Source organism: Muntiacus reevesi, chromosome 5 (assembly GCF_963930625.1).
Source record: "Muntiacus reevesi chromosome 5, mMunRee1.1, whole genome shotgun sequence".
NCBI classification, from domain to species: domain Eukaryota; kingdom Metazoa; phylum Chordata; class Mammalia; order Artiodactyla; family Cervidae; genus Muntiacus; species Muntiacus reevesi.
Genome location: NC_089253.1, coordinates 33,329,194 through 33,356,907, shown reverse-complemented (window position 1 = coordinate 33,356,907; position 27,714 = coordinate 33,329,194). Strand labels below are relative to the sequence as shown.

Below are 27,714 nucleotides of genomic sequence, written 5' to 3'. Positions count from 1 at the left end.
CATGGAGAGAGGGATCTGTACATCATAGTCAGGAAAATGGTCCACAGCTTTAAAGACACAAGTAATAGGACCCTTGGATATGACTCTTGCTGTGCACTACATTATAAGTCAAGTTGTATCTTCAGGGTGTTTATCACGAGGCACGTTTTTTTGCCCAAATGGAACTTACGGTTTGGTGTGGAGGGTGGTTGGTTGGTGGTGATGATGCCAGGGGGAGCAGAGGGAGGGGAGGGGAAGGGTGGAGAACGGGTTCCATTTTTGGACACACCACCTATGAGTGATTATCCTGCATGTGGTAGAACCCTGCCCACCCCTCCCCCAAACCCCACTCGTTCAAACTAGAAAGAAAAATCAAATCAACAAAGAAGAGTCCAAAAAAAAAAACCACCCCAAAACTGAGAAAAGGAACAGAAACAAAAAGAAGCCCAAGCTGTTTGGCCCTCCGCAGTGCAGGTAAAGTCTGTGATATGGAGAAGCAGGCGTTGCTCAGAAGACCTATGCTTTCTTATCAAAACTTGATGAAGAAGTGGGCAAAGAGGGTCCCTGATAGCCAGAGGCAAGCGAGCGCTCTAGAGGCCGAGTTTACACCATCAATGACGGCTCCAGGCCCTGTGCAGGGGAAAGAGAGACAGACTCGTTAGCATTAGCATACACCCAGAGCGCAGCCTCCTCGGCCCCTCCAAGCACTGCGCAGGCATGCTTCTCTCTGAACAGCCTCCACCCGACCCCTGGCCCTTCCACGTCCCCATAAACGGAGAGACTCACAGGGCCTCCTCCCTGGGACGCCTGGCCCCTGCAGCCTGCTCTCAGAGACCGGGATTAAAACACCCACAGAGGCAGAGGGAAGGCAGGGCTAGACTTGCGGGCTGACAGGCCAGAGCAGGACCTTGGAGGTGGTGTGCAGGACAGACAGGGGCGGGAGGGGAAGCCGAGGAATGAGGAGAGGAGAGTCAGGATGGAGGGGAGAGGTGGGAGGAGGCGGGAGGGGGAGGGAGGCTTTCGTGAGACCCAGGAGTCTGGGTGTTGCCGTGGCTGACTCTTCGCCTGGCATGACTGGGATGTTGGGGAAGCATGAATAACTACACCGCATCATTTTAGACACTATGGTGGGGTTTAAGCCAGCAGTCGACCCCGCATGACCAGAGGGGACTGAGAGGACCCCGCCTTCTCAGACCTAGCGGCTACTGTCCTCTGCCTGGCGGGCTTTCCCTCGAGCATCCTTCTTTCCACTTCCCTCTCTCTCTGGCGCTTTGACACAGCCCTCCTGAATCCCTCACATTCCACACGAGATGAGAGCACGATTATCTACATGCTCCTCCAGAAGACAGACTGTGTGCACGGGGGTTGTCCTTGCCCGTCCTGAGGACCCAGGGTGGAAGGATAAGTGTCCAGCCCTGCCCCCACACCTCCATCACCTTTGCTGGGCAGCATAAGAATCTAGGGTCATCAGCAAGAGCCGTGACCAGCGAACAGAGAGGATTCCAGGGTAAGCGAAGCTACGTCTTAGTCAAAGGAGTAAAAGTCTTCAAAAGGCAACCCTGTAGGGTCAGCGGCAAAGGGCAGGAGCAGGGAAGACAGGCAGAGCATCACGGCCAGCTTTAGTGGTAACGTGGCTCCTTGGCAAAGAACTGCACTCCCGACAAAAGGGCCGGTGGAGTCGGGTTTCCTCTGACAGCACCCAGGCCCCGCAGCTTCCTGGTCAGTATCATGGCTTGGATCCAGGCCTCGTTGATGCTGACCTTTAGCCAGGGGACATATGCGTCCCTCGCTTCAGCGACCAGCATCCACCTGTTCCCACCCCAGGCTTCTCGGCAGGATGCCTTCTATTTCTCCAGTGCATAACACGATTCTCTTATCTACTAAGAATTCATATTTACTTGAGAGCTTGAGAGTCCTGCTCATAGTTTTCTGTACTTTGGTTATAGAGTATTCACAGAAACGGGCAGAGTCAGGCCTTAGCCCATTGCTGTGGTCCCCATAACGGCTTAATGAACATTTATAGAAAGCGGCCTGACTCAGGGGTCCCCATCAGCCGAGGCATATATCCTAAGGAATCGTATCAGCCTAGAGAATGCACTAAGTTGGAAAAGGCCCAGTTTGAAGCCCAAGGTAGTTCTCTATATTGTCTTCTGCAAAAGATGAGCGATTGAGATTTTCAAGAGAGTTTAAAAGGAAATGGATGATGCAGAACCATATGATTCTTTAAAGAATATTTAAAATATAAAGTCTATTTATGATGTGTATTAACTTGTTTTTTATATATATGTGTGCATATGTTTCACTAATTTATTACACTGATGTCAACTTGTGGAGTGGGCTCCATGCTAGATAGACAGGGGTCTTTACTATAGGAATCACTTTATTCCAAGTTCTACCAGCGGGCTTAGCATTTTGGGGAATGTTACATTACCAGCGTAAGGTTGGATGTAGATAAAATAAAGAGGAGAGGCGATGTATTAATGAAGCCAGTGCATTAAATTGTGGGTAAATGAGAAGGAGTCATCACGATAGCAGGTGGCAATGGCAGTAAGGTGTTCATGCTGATCAGGCAGGCAGGGTGCAGCCACTGTTCACGCCAGTTGAGTTCTCCAAGGAGCAGGGCCCCAGCAGGCGTCACGCCTGCTCAGCCCGCTTGGGGGTATGGCCATAAGGCATATTAATAATAGATGGTGCTCTCTGTGTGCCAAGTTGTGACTCTAAATGCAGAACCTCCATTAACCCGTTTTATCTTCAGGAAACCCTATGGCATGCCCACGTTATGGATGGGGAACCGATGAGCTGCGTAGCTAAGCACCCTGCCTATGGCCACACAAGATAATATACCCAGAGCTGGACTGGAACTGAGTCACTCTGTCTATGGGGCTGGTACCCTTGATGACCACAACTCCACCTCTTCTCTGTGGAAAATGGTCTTTTGTGCATGTTTTTCAGAGACTGCGGCATCACACCAAAATGGCCTCTGAATTGACTCAGTTTCTCCAAAAACTGGGATGCGTGTGTGTGTGCTAAGTTACTTCAGCTGTGTCCCACTCTTTGAAACTCTATGAGCTGTAGACTGCCAGGCTCTGCCTGTCCATGGGATTCTCCAGGCAAGAATACTGGGGTGGGTTGCCATGCCTTCCTCCAGAAGTAATCATGGGACCACACCAATTCACTAAACAGCTGCAACCCACCACTTCTTCTGTATTAAAGCATAGAGAAATATTTGCATAACCAGGTGAGTGGTTTTAGCATACAGAAAACCTGTGAGAGAGATTCCTCGCTGAGGGACAGCCCCTCTGTGGCCATGGTCCTTCCACCAGCAGAGTGAAAGGAGACTGGGATGGGTGTCCTCTGAGCTCTTCTCCCTTAGTGTCTGGAGTTACAGAATGGCTAGACACTCTGTATCTGGCCCCAGAAGGGACGGCTGTGGGGGGTGCGGACGGCCAGAAGGTCTTTTCCAGTAGGTGCAAGACCATCACCATGCAGCTTTCTGCATGCCAGCATGCCATCTCCTGAGAGAGTAAGAGGGCACCAAATACTCCTAGACTCAACGTTTCCCTATTTTGGCCTCATTCTCTATGCTGCTGCAGGAAGTTTTATTCTTTAGTGGGTGTGATAAGCCCTGCTCTAAGCATCAGACAACATGGCAATTTCCTGTTGAAGTGTCTACAGCCCATCAGTGTATGAGAAAGGGCCAAGCTGCTCTGGCCAAGGAGTTCGCCAAACCCACTAGGACAGAGATTAAACTAGCCTTGCTTTCTTGCTATGGATCCTGGACACATTTGAGATCTGGCAGTTGGGACAAATGCCAGTGCAGTGAGCAGCCACAGGAAATCTTCTGGGCTTTGTTCAAAGCCGAGAGAGAGGAGCTCACGTGCGTGCACCATGCTGCAGGCTGGTGGAATGTAAGACGGAGGCCTTTAGCAGCAAATGGATTCATTAGTGCAGCTTCACAGTAACCCTGATTCTATTGGAAATGAGGGGGTGGGGAGAATTTGGGTTGGGTATCTCCCATAGCTTTTCTTTTTCAAAATTGGAGGATAATTGCTTTATCCTACTGTGTTGGTTTCTGCTGTACAAAAACTGAATGAAACATAAGTAAGCATCTATCCCCTACCTCCCGAGCCTCCGTTTACCCACCGTCCCACCCCTCTAGGTCATCACAGAGCACTGGGCAGGGCTCCCTCTGCTCTTCAGCAACTTCCAATTAGCTATCTATTTTACATACGATACTGTGTGTGTTTCAGTGCTACCCTCCATTTGGCCCACCCTCTTTCTCCTGCAGGTTTTCTGTATGTGAAGGTCACTGACTTGATTGGGTAAACGCTTCTCTGTGCTTTAATACAGAAGCAGTGGTGGATGGGTGCTGTTCAGCAAATTGGCGTGTCCGCCTTGATTACTTCTACGCCTCTGCCCCACCTTGGCCTCACTGCTTTGTCCCTGCAGCCCTAAACCTTTTGGGGTCAAAGTCACTGGTCCCTAGAAAAGTGCAGCTAATGGTTGGGACTTGGCTTCGGACCGACTTGGGGTTAAATCCTGACTCTGTGTCTTGCCAGCTCTGTGATCTCAAAGTACTTTCAGTTTCTCCTTGAAAACAGGGCTCATAACGCAGTTTTCAGATAAAGAAATGGAGGGGTCAGGGTGGCATCTGGTAGAAAGTAGACACGAGATCATGGGAAGGACTGCTCTCATGGGTCCACACCCCCTACCTTCCATTGCCTAGCTGTGGCTGTGCATGCTAAGTTGTTTTAATCGTGTCTGACTCTGTGACCCCATGAACTGTGGCCCGCCAGGGTTACACTCCAGGCATGAGTACTGGAGTGGGTTGCCATTTCCTCCTCTAGGGGATCTTCCCAACCCAGGCATTGAACGTGTGTCTCCTGAAGCTCCTGCATCGCAGGCCAGTTCTTTATTGCTTAGCCACTGGCGAAGCCCTTAGTTGAGGCTAATGTTAGCTTATTTGGTAGATCTTTTCCAAATACATTGATGTGAGCTGGGTTTTGGGAGGTGAGAGTAAAGTGGCGAGATGGATGAGAGAGGTCACTTGCTGGGAGGACCTAGGAGGTGTGGGGTGCTGAGCAGGGCGATGAGAGAGGGCCGAAGCCAAGTTTTGTGGCAAGTCCGAGGAGAAGCAGACCCCACGCTGGCCTCAGCAGCCACGCCGTCCACCCAAGAACCGTGTGCTGTTCCTGTCATGTGCCAGCTACCATCCCAAAGAGAAGGAGAGGCACAGCCTCTGCCTGCACACAGCCGAGCCCCCTCTAGTTTTTGGCTGTTGTTGATGTGTGGTTTGTGTGTGTTTGTGTGATGTGGGATCTTAGTTCCCTGACCAGAGATTGAACTCGCGCCCCCTGCAGTGGAACTGCCAGGGAAGACTCCCTATTCTCCATTCAGATCTAGAAGTCCTCTGTCTTCACCTAAATCAATAAACAAACACAAACATGTTTCACTCCTTCACAGATTCTGAGAAGAACGCCCTTTGAAACAAAACAGCCCAACCTCCCTTTCATCTCAGGAACGCCTTGCCTTTTGGAAAGTCTAAGAGGACTAAATTTAGGAGTCAGGGAGAACTGAAATTGAATTCTTGCTCTGCTATTTACTAGCAGGATAAGTTTTGTTTTTTAATTAAAAAAAATTTGGAATATAATGGATTTGCAATGCTGTGTTAATTTCTGCTGTACAATGAAATAAATCAGCTATAAGTAAACGTATATCCCCTCCCTCCTGGACCTTCCACCCACACCCCCTTCCCCCACTTTAAGTCACCACAGGGCACCAAGCTGAGCTCCCACGTGCAAATTCACTAGCAGGAAGTAGCATGATGACTTGGATCTCTGAAGCAGTGATTTTCATGTATAAACTCTGTGGGAAGGTGCTTTTGTCTTTGCAAGGATGCTCTGAGGATGAGTTCAGATGGCATATAAAACCCCTGAGACTAAGCAAAGGATGAATAACTGCTGGGTTAATCAGAACTAGGACCATAGCAGCTAGTTTCTAAAGTAGCATCTTTGTGGGGCTCATGCTTTAAATAAAGACATCCGGTGTACACTGGATTCTCAAAGATAGTTGCCAAGCAAATGTGACTCTGGCTTAGCAAGCAAGTGACTGGTCTATCCTGACAACACCAGAGGTGGCTTCAACCACAGGTTAAGGCTTCTCAGGGAAGGCCAGTTACTCTCAGGAGGTATAATTAGAAGCCCATCTCTTTATCTGGGAAATCCCCACATTCAAGAACTCTTTATTTACCCTTAATAGTGACTCAGTCCAACAGAATGACTCTTATAAACATCAGATTTAATTACATATTTTTTCAGGGATAAACTAAAAGTGAGAACATGTTACTATGCCCTTTCCCCTCATTTCACCCTCCTTATCGCTAAAAATGTATTGCTTCCTTCATTCCTGTTGTTGAGTACCTTTGAAAATAAAAGCCCACACAAAGACACAAAGCCACAAAATCAACAATGAATGACATAACAATGACAACTGAATACCTTGGGGACATATGCAGACCAAAATGAGCTAATCCTGGGCATACAGAAGAGAGAAAGAGACAGAAATGTTCAAGAGATAAATTCCAGAAATGACAAGCATCAGAAATAGCAATCATTCTGTCTGTGTTGTCAGTGCTGGAGGTAAGGTTTCTATGGCCAAGTGTGAGGCCCAGCAGTGGTAAGACAAGTAAATAAAGAAAGAGGCAAACCAAGAGATGAATAAAATAAAGTCCACTTGGAGAGGCTACCTACTTTGCTGAATTAAATATACTATACTTTATAGATTTTTAAAAAGCAAATTTGGTCGAGGACTTAGCATAGAATTAACCTGCAAACCCAGTTCGCTGGAAAACAAGAGTGGCTGACTTCAAGGGCAGGCTGATCACACTCTGGAGAAACAGGGGTTAGAAATCAAAGCACCCAAACTCAGCACAAAGCTCCCAGCAAACTATATAAGTTTATGAATGAGATCGTGCCCTGCAGAAGATTTTGAAGCTTAAAAATGGAAGGGTCCAGATACATGGTTTTTTTTTTTTTTAAGATATTAATTTCTCATTTTGATATTAATTTTTCATTTAGATGCTTTCATCTCTGCAATCATCCTCTTTGTTTTTTCAGCCTTCTAACTTTATTGAGGCTCTCAATGGCTAAGTCAAAGATCTTTCTTGGTAAATGCCACATTTCTCTTGAAAATACGTGGGTTATTTTAAAATGTCTTTTGATATTGATTTCTAGCATAATTGCACAGCGATAAGAAAACAGAGTCTGTATGATTTCAATAACTTTAGACCATGAAATCTTTGCCCCTTGTTTTATGTCTCTGGATATGTTCCAGTGTCTCCTAGTTTATAGTCTATGGGAACTTGAATAGAATTTGTATCCTACTGTTATGTGAAAATTATATAAATCTTAATTATGTTGAAGTGTTTCACAGTGCTTTTCAGGTCTACTATACCCTTCTACTTCTCTGTGTATTCATTAATGAATTTTCAAGAGTTTGCTATTGAAACTCCAACTAAAAACCTTATTTAGTTAAAAAATTGTAATATATAGTGGAACTATGTAAACTTTCTTCTGTATTCTCCAGGTCTCCTGTAAATGTGTTATCATACTTTCATAATTTAAAAATAAGGAGAAAAACTGGAGGGTCCATCACAAGCGAGAAAGGTACTGAAACGACCCCCTTTTTCTTCCTGTGGTTGCAATGGAAACCGGGAGCAGTTCTTCAGCAGGAAATTCGATAGCAAGCTGCAGCTGTAATACTGTTAAAATAGCAGGTGGTAGTATGGTCATCACATTAAGGGGAAAAAAAGAAAAAAAAAACACGGGCAAGTTGAACTTGGTAATAGCACAGTGAGATCAAGGAAGCATCTGAAATCTAAGAAGATACACTTTGTTCTGAAATTTAGATGAGTTTTATGAGTGTGAACTATGTGACCTTCCTAATGAGGAACCAAAAAGATAATGATGTTCTTGGTGATTAAAAGAGGAGAGAGGAAATCTAATTAGACAATGAGTGTGTTACTCTTGTTGGAGAAACGTAAACCTCTTTTCAGCAGGTCTGGCTGATGAAGGTGCATAACTTGCTATCAAAGGATGCTGTTCCTCCATTGTCTTTAATTACAGCAGAATCAGGGCCTGGTGTTGTTCTGCAGGGAAGTTGAACCAGTCTTCACGGCTCTGGGAAGGCATGGGGATAAAGAGGCCAAGACAGCAGCCGCTCCCACAAAGCCCACAGCCTAGGAAGTTCATAGCAGAAGTTAATTCAGACCCATCAGCTCATCACAGCCCTGAAAGAGGCAAGGCTCTGGTCTATGCCGAACCAGAAGCTCCAGCGTATGCTGACATCAGCATAGCCAGGCACTCTATGTTAAAGCCTAAATGCCCGGGCTAACAGTCAGATGTCAGTGATTCAGAGGGGGGCAGGGTGCGAGGGAGTGACAAGGAGCCTCATCAGGAATGAAATGTGAAATGTCTGCATATTATTCCCCTAATATGTTGACATTTTGCAGGTTGGGGAAAATACAAGTGCTGCTGCTGCTGCCATCGGCCAGAAGCATTAACATTTCTCTCTGACTCATTCCCTCCCACCTGGATTTAAATAGTGGATTTGGAAAATAAAAATCATACATGTTATCAGCAGGAAACGGACAAGCATGTGCAGCTTCGGATGTCTCTGCAAGAAGAAGCCACCTTCTTCAGCAGTTGGTCAGGATGTCTTCCTTACATTGCCTTACATTCCTTTACATTGTCTCCCTTATAAGGAAGACCCGGTTGGAGGGGACCCTAAATTTCAAATTAGAACTGGGACATATGGGGGGGCTGGAATGCAAGAGGTAGTGTGAGAACAGTGTGTTGATTTGGCTTTCTTGGTGTGCGGTGGGGGGAAACTACAAGACCATTAGAGTATTTGTCCTCCCTTTGGATAGTGAAGATTTTCACCCTTTATGGAGGCTGTTATGGACTCATTGTTGACTGGAAGATATATTAATTAATCCACTCAGGATTAATAAATTACTGGACAATAACTATTACAAGGTTCAGGGCTATATCCTTCAGTGTAGCAACAAATACAAGCCTAAAGGTAAACTATCAAGAAAATTTAAACGATGGGTGAATGATTCTTCAGTGGAACTCAGAAATGCTTGGTAGATGGGGTACCATTAAGGAGACGCTTCAAAGGTAAGTGTAACTTAGGCAGAGAAGAGTCAAATGCTTCCTTCTGTGACCCTACAACACAGTGGAAGAGACTGGGTACTATGGGTTAGAAAGAAGCACAGGATTAAGGCCAGAGACACTTGGGTACAGAACCTGATGTTAGGGCGTCCTTCCATGGTGGACTTTCTATCTGAGGCAGGAAGGAATTCAGTCACATGGCTCAGATCCTCTGAGCTCCAGACATAGCTTCCTCAGAGGGTTCTGAGCTGTCTAAAGCCACGTCTGGCCAACACCTACTAGCCAGTAGCTTCTTTATTCTGCTGAGGTAGCACTTGTGTTCTATATTCTATTGTAAACGCCTGTTTACTTGCTTGTACAAGTTGGGAAGTGTGTTTCCCTCCATGCCTCAATCTGAATCTAATTCCTGGCGCATACTGGGCTCTAAGCAAGCATTTGCTGATGGACAGAAGCTGGAATGTGCAGTGGGATCCAGGGTCCCAGGCAACGGAGGGGGTTGTCTAGAGTGGTGGGTGCAGAGAAGGCCACGGGGAACGTGGGGACACGATGCAGGTTGATCTCAGGGCGAGGCTGATCTCAGGCTTTTCTGGGAGGCAGGTTTCAGCAGGGGGTGAGCAGGTTGACTCTGAGTTTGGGAAGGGTCATGGAGGTCCCGAAGTGGCAGTTTGCAGAGATTACCAAGGACAAAGCGACCCACACACCGTAAGAGAAGCTCATGACTAGACATGGCACCTGCTCTGGGGTGAGTGAAGGGGCGGGCAGAGACAGTGGGAGGGGTGAGCTGGGGCCTGCTTTCTCGGACCTGTGGGCTGACAGGCGTGAGGGGTGGCGGGAGGGAAAAGTCAGAATGACCTCAGAGATTGGAGTGAGGGCTGGGTGTGAAGATAAGGTGTACATTTGCAGGGCGGAGGAGGAGGTGCCAGAGAAAGATGGAGCCTGCCCTGATGCAACTTTCAGGCGGCAGAGTGGCCTCTGACTCAGAACTGAGGAGAGTTAGGGACACAGACGGGAAGCTCCCAGACAGCTGCCCAGACACCAGTCGGCTCCCGGGGGCCCCGGGCTCCCAGGTAAATCTGCCCATGGAGCACATCCTCAGGGCTCCTTGGAGACTTTCATTCAATGGCTCTGGAACCAGGCCCACGGAACGGCATTTCTGAAGCACCCGAAGCGAGGTCTGAGGGCTAAGATAGAGCTCCCTTCAAAGACGCCCGAGGAGACAGAAGACCCTGCCCCTCTTGCTATGATGCCACCCCTGGGCAGATGGTGGAGGGGCTAGATGCAGGTTGAGACCAAGAGGGAGGAAGAGAGCCACATGGGCGCATCAGAGAAGATGGAAGCGGGGGGCTGGGGCCAGGAGGTCTGGGGCCAAGGGAGTCTGGGTGTTTGGGCAGAACGGGCTGTGAGGCTGAGGTCTGACTGTCCGGACTGGAGGCGAAGGGAGAGGAGATGCCGGAGCCTCGACCCCTCTGCCCAGCCCTCATGTTGCACCTGGAGCCACCAGGGGAAGGTGAGGATGTTGGGGGCCTTTATGGAGGAGGAGATGGGGGGCAGGCTGTGGCCAGCTTTCCGGAGGCTGCCCTAGGTGAGGCCGGCCAGAGCGCAGGAGAAGAGTGGTCTGGCTGCCTCTAGTTGAAGAAAATCCAGTCTGAAGAGCCAGCCTGACATGTATGGAGGAATGTCATTAGCAAAAGAAAACAGAGATTCTGTCCTCATGGCTTCCGGGGGCAGGGGAGGTAGACTGTCTTCCAGGCTGCTCTGAGGGACTGAGACTGCCTGAGGGAAAGAACTCCTGAGCCCAGATGCTGCCTTCGCTGGACTACTTTGCCATTCTCCTCTGCAAGGACACGATTCTGAGGAGGGGTCCCTAGTCCTGGTACTGAACTCAGAGCCCCTCGTTGGTGTCGGTGCAATTTCACAGATGAATCTGCTCTCCTCTCTGCACCGACCCCTCCTTCCCGGCTTTGTTTGCTTCCCTGCCCCTCTCCCCCGCCAGTTCCAATCCAGACATTCACACGGCTCATTGCATGCCTCAGAGTCTCTGCAGTGCCGGATGTAATCAAGTTCAGATCTTCCCTCCTTGCACCCTAAGGACAGGGAGGGGAGTGGTTCTTGCCCAAGACCCAGGGGAGGCAGAATGGGCTGGCAAGTCCAGAGAAAGTGAGCGGATTCCTCGAGGGGCAGAGGTGTGCCCAGCACACCAAGCTCAGCCACCCCGGCTGCATGTGGTCCTGGCAAGGCTCTAGGATGTCAGGGCGGGGGGGCCTTTGGAGGCCTCATCCTCTCCAAGAAGCTTACAGATACTTCCAGCAAGTTGCTTTCAATAATCAGAACAGCTGCTACAATCCCCAAGGTTATGGACGCCAGGCTTTGGAGATCTGCTTCTGACCCTAGTTTCCTTTCATTTTTTTCAGAATTAGGGACTTAGAAAGCAAGAAGGAAGCCTGGAGTGTGTTTTTTTGTTTGTTTGTTTTTGTTTTTGTTTTTTATCTGTTCTTACATTTTACAGGCAACCATGGAGCAGAGGGCATCATGGTGTGTGCCAGAGTCAGACCTGGTACCCAGTTTCCCCATCCATCTCCGTGTTGGTCTGTTCTTTACCTTCTGCTGTCCCTCTAGTCCTGACAGTGGCCCTGGGACTGAGCAAAGTGGACAATCTGAAATGCTGCTTTGAGCTGGCATGCTGCTGGTCACCTGTCCCGTCTGTGTGGCCTCTGGAGGAGCAGCACCTGGTGGTGACCGAGGGAAACACCCCACATCAACACCGGCCACTGACTCACCTCTGAGCATCACCCGCCGACCTGGGTTGTCTCTCCTTTTTCCTAAGCACTTCCTGTCTCAGCCTACTGCCTCCATAGCCTATGTCTTCTGCCTTCATTTGAGATTGCTTTCATCTCATTTTCCTGTATTCTGTAAGTGTAGGCAGAAACTATGTGAAAGATGTTTGTGTGAGAGGTCTGCTATGAGTGTGTGTTGTGATGGATTCACACATCACTTCAGGGCCCAGAGTCCCCACAAACCCAGCTCACAGTCCTTGAGGGCAGACACCAATGCACGCCTGGGGATGCGGCATGTCTGTGTGTGGGTTTGGGGGGTGTGAGCAGATGGCGTGTAAATGCTCAAATGGTCCTCTAAAAGAATGTGTTCAGATTACATAGAAGATGGGAGATGGAAATGGAAAATGAGTTCAAACAGGCTAACTGCTGACCTGGGCTTCGTGTGGCTGGCTGCCCTCGGGTATGAAGCTATGTCTTTCCCATGAGCTGAACTGTGTCCCCAAGCTCACATGTTGGAGCCCTAACTCTTGATGTATATTTGGAGACAGAACCTTTAAAGAAGTGTTTAAGGTCAAGTGAGGTTATAATGGGCTTCCCAGAGGGTGCTAGAGGTAAGGAATCTGTCTGTCAATGGAGGATATGTAAGAAATGTGAGTTCGATCCCTGGGTTGGGAAGATCCCCTGGAGGAGGGCATGGCAACCCAGTTCTTGGGAAATCCCAAAGACAGAGGAGTCTGGCAGGCTGCAGTTCACAGGGTCACGAAGAGTCAGACAGGGCTGAAGTGACTTAGCCTGAGGTTATAATGGTAGGGTCCCAATCGATAGGATTAGTGTTCGAATGATAAGAAGACACCCCAGGGAGCCCTCCTTCCCCATCTCTGGCCATCTCCATGCCCCTATCCCCAGCATTCTCAGAGGAAAGGACATATGGCATCTACAAGCCAGGAAGAGCACCCCCATCCAGTACAGCCAACAGCTCTTCCTGGCTGACCTTGGCCATCTGGCCTCCAGAACTGTGAGAAAATCCATTTCTGCTGTCCCAGCCTACGCTCTTTCATTATAGCAGCCCTGGCAGGTGAATATATCCTTCATCTCCACGAGCTGCTGTCCTCGGCTGGGACACACCTCTCTCCCGAGTTCACAGCACAGGGGTACAAGCACCCAGACCCCTAGGAGTCAGCCCTGGGGTCCTCCTGTCGGCCACACCCCCACGGGCAGCCCCACCAGCTCACAGGGACATGGCAGAGTCAGTGCAGGGCAGCACCCCAATCTCACCCTTTGCCCTCAGTTTTATCAAGATCAAGGGATGGGCATTCGCAGACACCACGGTGTGGGCAGAGCCACGGGCTGTGAAAGCGGCGGACCCAGAGCTGGGAGAGGAGCAGGTCAGGGCTGATTCCTGGTCTGGACAATTCAAGTCACCATGTCCTCGGTGGCTGGGACTGGTCCTCGATACGGAGGGCTGTGTGGAGGCTTCCGCTCAGCCTGGGAGTGTGAGAGTGTGTGTGTGAGAGTGCGTGTGTGTGTGTGTGTGTGTGTGCCCTTGTGTCATGTCCTCTAGTAAACCTTCCAGCACTGAGGAGGGGTCTGGTCTGGGTCTCATCAACACCTCTTCACTAGCTACATATACTTCAGTGTCACTTAGCCTTTGGGGTCCTCCTCTTACCCGTGTTTAAAATGGGCTAATAACCTGTCTTGCGCAGAACTAGCATGATGCATGGAAACCAGTTAACATTTGGTAAATGGTAGATATTATGACGATCATTATGAACATGACCCAAGTACTCATATCTTAAAATGAAGTTTTCAGAATTAAGTCATTAGCCCTTTTTGCTTTGGGCTGAAGAAATTATCACGAGGGACAGGGAGCCCTGGCCTGCTTTAGTCCATGGGGTCACAGGGAGTCAGACACGACTTAGTGACTAAGCAACATTAGGGTGACTTCCCTAGGAAGACAACCATCTAATAAGCCATTTGGTGTCTGGGCTGGGTTCCGTTAGTGCCACGTACAAATAGAATACACAGCCCTGTTAAAAGCCACCAAGTGGAAGTTTATCATTTTGGAGAAAGCCCTTCTCCAGAAATGGATAACGATATTTCACATGTATGTGTGTAAAAGCCATCATGGGCTTCCCTGGTAAAGAATCCACCTGCAACCCAGGAGATGCAGGTTGGGAAGATGCCCTGGAGAAGGAAATGGCAACCCACTCCAGTATTCTTGCCTGGAAAATCCCATGAGCAGAGGAACCTGGAGGGCTACAGTCCATGGGGTCACAAAGAGTCGGACACAACTTAGTGACTCAACCACAACAACAAAAGCCATCGTATTCTACATATTTGTTACCTAAAGTGTGCAGACCAGCCCCCAAAAGTCTATCCAGTAAGGAGAACAAGTCAGGGGGAAGGAGCAGGCAAGCCTATCTTGGAAGGAGGCTTAAGGTCAAAAGCATAGGCATTCAGGCAGGCAGAGGAGCGAAGGAACATGCGGTACCCACCTGACACCGCTGATGAGGGGCTTATTTCTAAGACACACACAGCACAATGTACACACAATGCAGAGAGAAAACAAGAGACACAGATCACACATTTCAGATGGTTGGTGGACGAAGTTCCCTTCACGTCAACGCTGAAAGCTGTTCGGGGACTGAGGTCCATATGAACAAGGAACACCTTTGCTTCCTATTTACCAGACAGTTCCCTCTCGCCAAATCTCAGCAAATACACACACACATAAACACACGGACCATCACAACAAGCTGGGCCTGGCCGGTGGGGTGAAATGTCACACGAGGAGATGGACACGGCAGTGTGAGAATGGAGGGAAGGCGGGATGAGGGCTCCCAGTGGGCCAGTCGGGGCTCTGGGGCTCCCTCACCCCATATGGGAGGGGGCGACCCTCAGAGAAGGGATGGATGTCCCAGCTGATGTCCTGATGAGGACCAGCCTCTTTCTCCGTTCGTTCTGATGAATGCGAACATGACATGCAGTCAACATGAGGGTGAGGATGGCAGAGTTGACCTGGTTTACAACTGCAACTAGAACCTTTAGAATCATACACTCTTCCTGTAAGGCATCCTAGCATTAAATCTGATTAACTCCTCAGACCAATAGACAGTACTGCAAATTGAACTCTTCCATGGTTCCATCTTGCTTAAGGCAACCACTGTCCAACTTTGTTCAGAATTCGGTTCACTCCTTTTGTAAGGTGCAAAGCTCGCCTCATGATAGACCAGGAGCTATCGGTTACCTTGTAAACGCCACAGTATCACAGGGTAAGAGAATGACCAGGTTGAGTGGTGGGGTTGTGTTCGCATCTAAGGTGGAGTGGGGAGCAGTATGGATGGACACAGGCCAGCGGATCTCGCATTCCTCCCCCGCCCATCCAAGCCCCATGTCCAGGCCTCCTGCACTCACCATACAGTGTGATGCTGGCGTTGGTTATCCCAAGCTTGTTTGTGGCCACACAAGTATAGTTCCCATAATCCTTCTCTGAGACGTTGAAGAAAGTCAGCGTAGATATGTGGCCTTTGTTCTCAATCCTCATGCCATCCAGGCCGGTGGCCAGCCTGCAAAAGAAGAGGAGGTACTGGGGGTCTGGTTCCACTCATGGAGTGAGGGGGCAGGCAAGAGGGGCTGGGGATTCACCCCTCCCAACATGCAACTCTCCTCCACATGAAGCCCTTCCCTCCAACTAACCCAGTCCCTCTCCCTCCAGCCGTAAGCACCATAGTCTCTATCAGGGGTGGAAAGGGAGGGTGCCCACACTTTCAGGCTGCATCTAGTCCTTCAAGATGACCCCGTCTACAGCCAATCTCAGATTCTGGAACAAAGTCGGTCCACATTTCCCACTTCCCAACTTTCTCTGCTTTTTGTTGTTTGTTCTAAGAGGAGGCTCTGTTGTAATGGAGGCTGTCATCAGTTTGATTTTGCCATATCTCCCCCCCTGGACTCCATCACCCTCCTTCCATGGGCATCACCCATCAGCTCTGCTTCAGACACGCCCCATTTCTGCTTTCAAGGTACCTGGTGTCTTCCTTGAACCACTGGAACTCAGCCATGGGCACTGCCGAGGCTTCACAGCTCAAGATGCCCTTCTGGCCAACAGAGACCCCTGTGTTCTTGGCTTTGGAGATATAGGGGGGGTCTGTAGGGGGATACGGAGCAAGGCCATAAGACAGATGAGAGGCAGGACAGTTGACAGTCACCTGCTGTATACACCCCCTCCTCCAGCTAAACAACCATCTATCTTAGGAAAAGGACTTCTTGCTTGAAGATACTGCATTTACCCCTGCATTGTCTTCAAGCCTTCAAATGAACCCAGAGTTAACAATTCTCCCCATTAGCTAAAAGCTCTGACAGTCACAGGAAGGTCCCGTGGCCCTGGAGCTGGTGATAAGCACAGCGATCTGATACAGTGTTTTCCTGCTGGAAACAGCTTGGATCTATTAAGAAAATGGCCTTGCCATTACTTGCCCGTCCCCATGCCCTTCTGCTCCCTGGGACTCCCCGACAGTGGGTCCACTCACAGTTGACAGTGATCTTTACTTTCCGCACGTCAGGGGCAGCGACGTCATTCAAGGCGCTGCACTCATACTCCCCGGACTGGTCACGTTTGATGTCAGAGATTTCCAGGTATTCATCCTCACTCACAAAGCCCTGGCCTTCTGGGAGGCAAGAAACAGACAGAGACAATCGAGAAACTGTGAAACTGGGAACATAACTGTATTTCCATCTAGAATTTAGAGGAGAAGGAATGCGAAAATCCATAAAATAGGGTTTGAACCTCAACTCAAAGATTTTAGACATCGGTTGGCCCCAAAGTATTTGAAGAAATTCTCTGATTGAATCTTGGGTCAATACATTTGAATCCAAGTCACTTTAACTTTTCAGATCATTTGTTAAAGAAGGGCATATCATTCATTTTTTAAATATGATTATTATGAGGATTAACTAAGAGAGTACATGTGAAATACTGTAGTACTTTAATAAGCTTTGCTATTTTGAAAGAGAATTGTCATGGTCAGCAACATAATTTTTAAATGTGGGAATAAGGTTAGGGTATGTGAACATGGACATCTTCATTTTTCACTACATTTTCACCGTGTACTACATGCCTTTATACACAGAATACAAACTACCAAGACTTGTAGAATGATTAACATTTTGGTACAAACAGACACAAAAGAGTTGGTTGGTTTCAAACGTGCTGGGGAAGACAAAACGGAGAATGAATGAATGAGGAAACCCTTCTTGACTGCTACGCAGTAGGTGCTCAATAAACATTTGCGAACATAAAATAACTCTGAAAGCCCCAAATGATAGAGCTCTGGTTACTCGAACTTAGGGTGAGGGTACTTAATAATTTTAATACCCAGCTTTGTGGGACATTCTGGAGGCTTTGCTTGTCTGCATGCTAAGTTGCTTCAGTCGTGTCCAGTGCTGTGCAACCCTATGGACTGTAGCCCGCCAGGCTCCTCTGTCCATGGGATTCTTCAGGCAAGAAAACTGGAGTGGGTTGCCATGCCCTCCTTCAGAGGTTCTTCCTAACCCAGGGAATGAACCTGTGTCTCTTATTTCCAGGCAATTGTGAAACTTGCAATTCATGATCCCACATATTCTGGGGCTGAGAAACCGACATTGCTTGCAGCCACCATGACACACTCTTGCAACGATCTGCCTCTGCCTCATTCCTCATTCCACTTCTCGTGGCTCAGTGCAAAGAGGACAGACCCTCTGTTGGCCTGCATCTGCCAAAGCATCAGGCTCCTTTAAAAACTCAGCCCACCCAAGGGCCAAGGAGAAAGTACATCCGTTTGCATTTCTTATAAGCCTGATACCTGATTCCTTCTTGTGCTACGGGCAGGAGAGCAGAATTAGTTTTCAGGATGATAAAAATGTGTTGTAAATTTTCTCCAAACCCATAGAAGCATATCTAATCCAATGGTCGCTCAATCAGCCAAGTCTGGGCCCACAATGGGTTTGGGGCAGGAAGAGGATGTTGGGGCTGAGGGAGTTGATGGGCAGACACCAGGCAGGTGCTTTGCCATCCTGATTCTGCTGACATAGAAGTCTTGGGACATTCCCACCATCTATCCTTTCCTGGGACACTGACTTTTTTCAGCTCTTCTGGCCTTTCTTGCCACCATACCCTCCTTACTTCAGCACGCCCATCCAGGCTCTGCCTTTAGTATCTGGATAATGGTTGCCAAGACCAACAGCAGAAAGTGAGGGGCTTCAGGCCAATGTGTAAACAATCCGAGTCTCTCCAAGTGAGCACCACCCTGGGAACCCAAGTCTCATGCTATTTAGTGAAGGAAATCTTGCATCACTGGCCAGCAGGAGCAATTACTGGCCGGGGCAGCCTCCTGGGACTTGGGCCTGTGGATATGACCCCAGAACAAGCCCACAGGGAGAGTTTCAGGATCTTGGGGAATCTGGTCGAACCCACATGAGGAGTGACTGGATGCAGAGGTGAAGGGGAAAGCGGGGTTCGGGGCAAGCCCACACTTCCCAGCCTGAGGCCTGGGTGTCAGTTCTGAATGGTATTACTGGGCAAGTCTGGTCCCAGGCACTGGACAAGAATTTTGAAAATTGTGACGGCGATGCTACAGGGCAGTTGCCTCCTGGGCCCCGGGGTGGGGTCTTGTTTGCTGGGACCCCAGGGTGGCAGTGCTGGTCACTGCCCTCCACCCCACAGACATTTAATCATCCAGGCTGGCTCCTATCTAACTCCTCAGCGTCATTAGAGGGATGTCAACATTCTCTCACCCTCGTCTCCTTGTTTCTCTTAGACTTAACAGCATCTCAGTGTTAAAGAGGACTCTGAAACCACTAATTTCAGGATGTGTAATAAAGATACTTCCCAGGTGGTGCAGTGGTGAAGAACCCACCTGCCAACGCAGGAGACCCGCGTTTGCCATCCCTGGGTCGAGAAGATTCCCTGGAGAAGAAAATGGCAACCCACTTCAGTATTCTTGCCTGGAAATCCCATGGACAGAGGAGCCTGACAGGCTACAGTCCATGGGGTCTCAAAGAGTTGGCCGTGACTAAACAACAACAAAGATAAAAATTGCCTCATTCATTAAAATGATGCTGATTGACCAACCTAAGTGCTTTTAAGGAAAAAAAAAAAAACAACAGTGAAATCATACAGACATAGTGACTTTCCAGATTCAGCGTGCCTTTTTCGCAGTGAATAAATATAGCAGGATGGAGAGGATGGCTTTCTCCTATAAAGACTCCATCATTCTTTCAAATTGTACTGCAGTGTATTTGCCACGAGTAATTAACCCCCCTGTACTTAACCAAGGAGATGAGCTACCTGCAGTGGGTCTGGCAGGAACCTCTGGCAGGGTCACTGACCCACCTTTCTTGGAGAGAATGAGTTAGACCCACAGCAGGCTGCCCAGTTTATACCAGACAGATGGCTTAAAGCCCCTGATGAGGCAAATCTGTGATGCTAGTCAGCACAGAGGGGAGGGAGCCCTTCGGGGATTATAGGGGTCTTTGCACAGGACCCCGAGTGAGTGTCTTCTACCAGAGTGAGGGGACAGACCCGGGTCCTCCACGGGGGAAGCTGCTGGACAACAAGGCCACCCTCTGGAACGCGGGAATTTATCTCCACTCTGTCCTGTTTTCATGGACTGTTCTGTGACAGCAAATAAGGGAGGAAGTAAGAGTGTTTTGCACAAAATGAGGGTCGTTACGATAATACTACCTCATTAAGTGAGAAAATGAATTTCGTCAAGTTTGTTCTGTAAAGTAAGTGGTTCTTGGGTTTTAATTGGCACATAAATTCCTCCGAGATTTTATGTATTACATATAGATTCTGATGTAGTAGGTGCAGGGTGGGGCTTGGATTCTGCATTTCTGTCTTAAAGCAAACCTGTGGGGGAGATGTGAAATTCTCTTTTTCATATGTTTTCTCAGAAAACACAGTCTAGTCTTGTAGCCTATTTTCTCTTTAAAGTCCCTTTTGAATGTGTCTTCAGAATTTCTCCCATGGTACCCAGAGCATTCTGCCTGCACCCCATCTGCCCCTGTTTCTAAGTGTCTCAGGATTTCCGTGCTATTGGCCTCCTGTCCACACTCACCTCCATGTGCTGTTCTCAGCCCATTCTGACTCTCTCGTGCATCTGGGTCTGTGAAGGGGTTGGCTGGTCAGTGACATTTACTGTCTGCCCCTTGAGTTGAGATCCTTGAGGAGCTTGCATCTCAAAAGACACCCTTTCTCTGGAGCTGTGAGCTTTGCTGGCAGGTCATCACTAAGGATCTGGACCCTTGAAACTATCTTTCCCACTGGGTCCTTGTGATCTTACTGCAAAATACCCGCACCCTTGAACCCCAGTTTTGCTAAGAAAAGGAAGAAAATGTTGACATTTGTCCCCACCTCAAGCCCAAAGAAGGGGGTGGAGATGCTGTTTCCTTAACTGCTTTGAATACTGGGTGAGATTTGCAAAGCAGAACAAATCTAGGTTGCTAAATGCCTGGAGACCTGGCAAACTGCAGTGTGGAATGCTTTCCCTGCCCTCTGCAATTCTGGTTGTGACATAAAATCCTGATTCCACACTGCAGAGAAAAGGGCAGGAGGCTACAAATGCTTGAATCCCCTTTGCTAGCTGCCAGTAAGGCAGATTGCTGACTGGGGGACAGAGGGAGGGAGACAGAGAGGGAGAAATACATGAGTGGTGACAGGAAAGGAGAGAGGAGGAGGAGGAAGGAGTCACCGATGTAAGGAAGGGAATAAAGGTAGATGGGGTGCAGGCGAGACGCCCAGGCTGCAGGCAGGATGCTCTGGGTACCATGGGAAAGGTTGTAAAGACACAGTCAGAGAGATTTAAATGAATAGATAGGCTACAAGACTACAGCATTTTTTCTGATGATATGAAAATAGGAGTTTCACATCAGCCCCCACTGTTTTACTTTCTGGTAAGAGGTCCTGAAATGAGACAGTAACCCAGAGGCATCTCATCCTGCCCTATGCATTGGGACAGCCAAATATAACATGATTGGAAGTCAAAGGAAGTGGCTTCGCATCACTGGCAGAAATATATTAAAAATGCAGGTTATTTCTTTCCACGGAGGAACACTTCGAAGCAGATAAGTCCAGCTCACTGTATTAGGAAGATTAAGATCTGCAGGGATACAAATGGGGCCATTTATCAGGGGATGGAGGGGGTCCCTGGACCCGGACCCTGCAGACGCAAGGCACGTGCCTGGGGAGGGGCTGAGTTGGCCCCACGGGTCCATGGGCGCAAGGCAGCCTCTTGTGCAGGAATATACATTCTGACATCACAGGCACAAGGAACAAGGAACGTGTAACCCCCAGCAGCAGGGCCGGCACCATCTCAGAAACAGAGGCGGGGGAGCAGACACACCCCAGGAAGAGAGGTCCCTGGTCCGGCCTTCTATCCCTAAAGTCACCTGCAGGTATTTTACTCATCCTTATGGTGAGCGAGGTGATGGGTAAGAAGCCAAGAGGTGGAGAGCATATTGAAGGCAAGGTCCTTGACCTTGGGGAGTCCACAGCTGATGAGCCGAGAACTGGAATACTTTATATGTTTTCTTTTCAGTTTCAATTTTTCCATTCCTAATTGTATTGGACTCTCAAGTCAGGGATGGTGGGTCAGGAAGACTTATTAGAGATGGAAGAAGAAACCTGGGTGTCCAGGAATGAAAGGCTCAAAGAGAAAATTCAGGGTAAAATCTAGGAGCTTCCTGACCCACTTCTCTTTCTTTCTCCCTCCACATCCCGTCCTTCCAAGCCTGCTGTTTTGCAGCCGTCACTCTTGGCCCAATTTCCTCTTCTTCTTCCCCAGCCAAGTCCTTAGAATTATAGAGTTGGAAGTACCAGGAAGGGTCAGAGATTTCAGCCTTCCACGTTTTTGATGATGGTCCCTGACAGAATATCTTTCCCTCCACGCAAACATCCCCAGGGACGATTCCAGGGGGCGGCCTATTCCTTTTCCAGACTATTCACATCATTCAAGAAATTGTCCTCATTGGGAGGCAAAATGCTGCCCCGCTTCTCCCTTTGAAATGATGAAAAGCCACCCGCACGGGGCCCCCAGCCCCTCCTTGCCTCCTCCTCAGCCACAGGAAGCTGCTGTTCTATCTGGGGAAGATGTTTTGTGAAGCAAACGCCAGCACCTGTCACAGCTCTGGCCAGGAGACCTGTCAGGAGGTGACTTGTGTGGTACACGCCAGGGGGGAGGATGCCCTGGAGGAAGAGAGCAGGAGGGGGTGATGATGGAGGTTAGGAGGCGCTGGCCCAGGGAGGCGCGGGCTTGGGGAAAGAACGGCCAAGAAAGGAGAATGCAGATAGGCAAGAAAGTGAGGGGCAGGGAGCTGCACCCGGAGGAAAGATGGTGGGAGGGGGTCACCCTGAGGGCACTGGACTCATGTGGCAGGGCTTCCGGAGAAGCCAGTAGTTAGTCATCTGGTTCCCCAGCAGGAGGGGCTATTATGGACGATGCCTAACCTCACCGACCTTGGAAACGTGGAGTCAAATGCCACCATGACCCCCCCATGCCTACTGCTGATCAGCTAGGCTCCCACCAGGCTTTCTGACTGACCCCGGAGAATGAACAGTCTCTCGCTCACTCACCAAGGCTGGGTAGCCATGCAAGTGATCAAAGAGCTGATCCTACTCCTGTGAGGAGTGCTGCCTGCTTAGGAAAAAGTGTGGGTTCACGGGCAGGTTGTGTGTTTGTTGGAAACCCTGCCCTCGGGATCTGGAACCAGGTCACCTCAGCAGGAGGGTCGAGGGGATGCGGTGTCTGAAGCCCCTGCCGCTGCTTCAGTCCCTGGGAATGCTCGGGACAAGGCAGACACCGTCAGGGGTGCACGAGGGGATGTGTTCCCAAATCATGTCACTCAGCCTTCTCTCTCCAGGATTCTGGTCCAAAGAACAGAATCACAGAAGATGAGCCCTGAGCAGGTGAAAACACCAATTTGGTGGCTGTCAAGCTGGTCTATAGTCTGGGCTCGGCATGCAAGGCTGACATAGGTCTTGCCTTTCTCCCTGTGAACTCAATACAACTGGACTTGTACAATGCAAGGACTCAAGTTGAGTAAGGGCTGACTGCAGGTCCCAGACTGGACCTTGAAATAAAGAGTCTGGGTTAGCAGGACTCCTTAGACCCAAGCAGAATAGATCAGGTGATGGAAAGCAGCCCTCACTGGAAGGTGACGGTCTTGTCTCTGTTTAGCTGTTGGAACAAATAACCTCACAGTTGCCCCAGTCCCCCATCTTCCATGGGGGGAGAACGAGTGATCCCGTGGGAGAGGGGATGGAGGAGCCACCTTCTGGAAGTCCATAGACTGGGAAGAGGGTTTTTCCTTCCTTTCTAGGGATCTCCTGGCGTCCTTCTCCATCACACACCTCCTGACACAACAGCCTCCTTCTTTTGAAGGATAGAAACCTTAGAACACGCTTGAGTTGGGAACCGGGATAAGTTCAGCAGTTGAGAACCTCAGCACTCACTCCCCACCTCATCCACTCTCAGTTGCAGACACACAGAGAGGGAACAACACCCCGATTTGTGTGACCTCCTTGCACGACTGGTCAGGCTGAACTCTGATCACTCTGCACATGATGGCTGGGGGTTTGAACCCCTGAATTTGCCCCCCACTGACTCTGTCTTCACTAGATCTGGTCTCTCTGCTCATCTCCTCTGCACTCTTCCAGCCTTCCCACCCCCGATCTCTCTCTACGACCCTGCAGGCACCCAGCAACACTGGGCTCCCCTCTGTCTTCCAACCAGAAAGTGTGGATGGAGTCCCCAGCCAGCCTTGACTCCCAACTTTCAGCTTCATCCCTTCCCCACACTGTACTTAAACGAAAGTGTGATGAACCCACAGCCCAAAATGTGTGCTTGGCTTGGTTTTACTGATGCTGTCTTTCTGAGATGTGTTCACTAGCTGTAGGAAGAATCAGGAATCATCAGAGAGTTTTGGAAACTAGATGACACTGTTGACCCAGAGGGAAGGGGCCGCAAAGAGTGATGCAGAAACAGCCAGGCTATCTGTGAGGATGTGACCAAGTCCCCTTAAATGAGAGTTTGGATTGTGGGCCAGGGAGAGAAGACAGACAGACAAACAGACAGAGACCCAGAGAAGGGGGATGCAGAAGGCAGGAAGCTGGGACTTCACACACAGGCAGACAAATGGCTGAGGACGGAAGCTTGAATCCGTTTCCGGAACAGGTTGCCTGATATGGATTCAAAACATAGCTAACATTTATATTCTAAAAAGTGTCTAAATATAAATATACATAAATAGTTCAGACCGAAACATAGAGGTTGAAGAAAAAAAATCATCACACTTTCAAAAGCAGAGCTTAAACATCTACATTACTGATAAAATATTAAGGACACTTGGAAAGTTTTTATTTATTCCATGTTTTCCTCTTGTATTACTATTATTTGCACTCTGAACCAACAGGGTTATCTCAGTGTTAACAACTACCAAGTGAAATGAATTCTGTGCTTTAATCTAAATAAACTACTGCTTAAAAAAAATAAAATCTGATGAAGGCACTGAATGACCTATTGCTTCTTTCATTTATATATGTTTTCAGAAAGCTGAACCTGACCTTGCCTGCATTAACCTAAGCAGGCACCTCCGGTAACCCAGACCCTGTTTCTCAAAGAATACCATATTTTGCAGGAATGGAAAGGCCCTGGGCCAATACAACCAGTGAGTTTCCTGACGGCACTTTGGCAGAATGATGTTTTGAGCTCAGAGCAAACCTCCAGGGTAGGAATCTGTGGGGAACAGGTAGCATCCAACATCTTCAAATGATTTCTTTTTTTCTTTTCCATCACAGTTTATGACAGGATATTGAATGTAGCTCCCGGTGCTGTAAGACCTTGTTTATCCATCCTGTATACAATAGCTTGCATCTGCTGATCCTAAACTCCCTCTCTGTCCCTTCCCTACTCTCCACCCCTTGAAAATTCTTTCTTTTTTTAATTTCTAATTTATTTTAAAATTTTTTGGCTGCACTGTGTGCTCGTTGCTGTGCTCGGGCTTTCCCTAGCTGCCGTGAGTGGGGGCTCCTCTCTCATTGCAACGCCTGGCTTCTCATTACAGGGGCTTCTCCTGTGGTGGTGCACGGGCTCTAGGGTGCATGGGCTCGGCAGTACTGGTCCGCAGTCTCTTAGTTGTCCCCCCGCACGTGTGATCTTCCCAGACCAGGGATCGAACCGGTATCCCCTGCATTGCAAGGTGGATTCTTAACCACTGGACCACCAAGGAAGCCAGAAATTGTTTCTGAGAATAGAGCAACATCATAGCACATGCTTTACCTCGCACTTGCTTTGTGGCGGGACTTAAAACTTTCCTTCCACCCCACCTGCCATGCTCATTTCCCTGGGACTGATGTGTATCTATAGCAATGCCATCAAGGCCTTTGTTATTTTTATAGGTGGGTAATCATACTGTTAGGTTTGCCTGGACAGTTGACACTGTTATCCACTGTAATTACTGACTGCTGGTTTCGGCTCTCAATGCCACGCTGGTCTGGATGACAATCCCTGTGGCCCCTGCCTTCTGGCCCACAGAACGGCCTGCGTCTGGTCCCAGTACCAGGGCCGCTACCCATGCCCGACTCTGGGCTGCACTGACACACACACCTTCACAGCCAGCGAGTGATGGTGACTGGGCTGTCGGACCCTGCAGGGGTCCGGATGCAGGGCCGGGATGCGGAGTAGTCACCCGGACTCTGCAATCCTGCAGCTCCTGGGGCACCAGCTCGGTCTCCTCTTGGAGAACAGGGTGAGGGGCCGAGTGAGGGTCAGCCCTGCATGCCCCGGGGAGACACCCAGCTGGGGCTCAGGGCCCGCAGTCCTGGAGGGAACTGCTGTGGCTGCCCTTTCCCAGCTCCCTGGAGGAAGAGCACAGCCTGGTTTCTGCAGATGAAGCTCCGATGCAGCCTGACTCCTCCCGTGTCCTCCCTTTCTTCTCTTCTCTTTCCTTCTCGCCTTTATTCTCTCTTCCCATGGTAGTTCCCAAGGGCACGGCTGCATGGTAGTGGTGCTAATTATCACCTTCATTAATATTTCTGAAATACTTCGATTCGCTCCCAGGCAAAACACCCACGAAGCCAAGCAGCACTCGGCAGGCAGGTCACGCCGGAGCTGGTGGCCGCTTCGTGGAGCTCGGACCCGGCTCTGAAGCATCGCAGGGAGATAGTGCGGCTCAGGTGCTCAGCTGTGACTGGGCTGAGAGGGGAGGGCGTGGAGCCAGTGCTCAGCGGGTGAGGCCTCTGCTCGGGGTACAGGGGCGTTTCCTGCAGGGTGGGGGCCCTTGGAAACTTTTTGTCAAGGACTCTCCGTATCCACACTCCAGGAGCTATTTCTAGGCAAGAGGGTCTCCTGCCTGCCATCCAGGCTGGACTCTGATCAAGCTGATCTCTTATCAAAGGCTTCTGTCTCCCTGGTCCCCCTTTTTGGCCTCATCACTATAGAAGGCACATTCCACGGGACCTTCTATGACTCTGGGCCAACAATAGGAATCAGGATATAAGACCACTGAATTGGACTTCAAAAGACCTGGGTCTACCATCAGGGTCACCACTAATGTGCTATGATTTGGGCTAAGTGTTTTTACCATTCTAAGTCCTAAGATTTTTTTTTTTTCCTATCAAATAAAAATTGCACCAGAGGACTTCTAAGGTCATCTGTAAGTTTCATAACTTAGCAATACGGTCAAACCCTAAATAATTCTTTGAGTTCTGGAAACTGATGACCACGTGTCGGTGGGCAGAGCTCCCACCCAGGAGCGCAGGGCCACCGGCCTCTAAAGAAACATCGGAACGTCCCTGCACCCCGGCCTGTGTGCTAGGGAACTGGCCCAGCTGCCAGTACTGGGCCTGGGGTCTCGAAGGCGCAGACCTCAGAACAGAGACACCCTGTGACTTCAAGGTGGCCTCATCTGTCACCGTGCAGTGGCTGCTCCACGATGGGGGAGAGAGGAGCTGACAATTATGAAGGACTGTGTGTGTCCGGGGGTAATGTCTGGTATTAATGGAGGAAATTAATTATTTCTTTTCCCTTCCTAGTCTCCCATGCAGGCCGATTTTGACAAGTAGCTGTTCTTTTCTCCCTCCCCTCGATGGGCAGACTGGAATAATGTCTTACAGGTATAACTAATCATCCACTGAGATGACTCGGGGCCCATTTTCCCGGCTCTGAGGTTCACTTCAAATGCAGGACCACAGCGCTCTCTGCTTTCTGTCCTCCCACCTTCCTGGCAAACACCCCTCCTTCGCTACGTGGCTCACCTCCTAATCCTTCCCGACCAGACAGCAGATGCCGGATGACAGGCAAGGGGCCAGCAGCAAGGAGGCCCCATGCTCTTCGGGACCACAGCACACCCCTGCCCCATGCCTGCACAGCCAGGACCTGTGAGGGCCATGTGGGAGATAAAGGCAGGGAAGATGGCAAGGGTGACTGGGTTCCACGGGCAAGCCTGGACCAAAGGATGTTGGATAGAGAGAAAGGTTGGGAGCGCATCTCGTGTGCCCCTCCCTGAGGGACAGGGCCTGGAGCCTCGGGGGAACAGGAAGCTGTACGGTGCTGCCTGTGGTTTCCCAGGACCCTCCAAGACCACCCAGAGAGGGCGACTCCAAGAACCGGTCAGGATGCAGTTTCAGTTACCCCGTAGTGCGGCCCTGACTTACTCACATGCAGCATTAGAGGCTCTTTCAGTTACAAAAGTTTGTGCCCCGAGGTAAGTCCTGGAAGTGATGTAAATAACAGAGTGTGATGGGCTTCCCCAAAGTT

General features: G+C 49.4%; 1 protein-coding gene across 4 annotated transcripts in view; it reads right to left on the bottom strand.

Annotated features, from left to right (window-relative positions):
• Positions 1–508: 508 nt before the first annotated feature.
• Positions 509–27,714, bottom strand: part of OPCML (opioid binding protein/cell adhesion molecule like) — a 495,948-nt gene continuing 468,742 nt past the window's right edge. Inside the window, exons 4-8 of one of the 4 annotated variants that reach the window (XM_065936478.1) lie at positions 16,453–16,590; positions 15,950–16,070; positions 15,341–15,492; positions 14,422–14,448; positions 509–609 (exon numbers count right to left, since the gene is read on the bottom strand). In XM_065936478.1, coding sequence (XP_065792550.1) covers positions 509–609; positions 14,422–14,448; positions 15,341–15,492; positions 15,950–16,070; positions 16,453–16,590 — 539 coding nt within the window. The remainder of the gene's footprint in view (positions 610–14,421; positions 14,449–15,340; positions 15,493–15,949; positions 16,071–16,452; positions 16,591–27,714) is intronic. The other 3 variants (XM_065936481.1, XM_065936480.1, XM_065936482.1) reach the window with 3 other exon arrangements.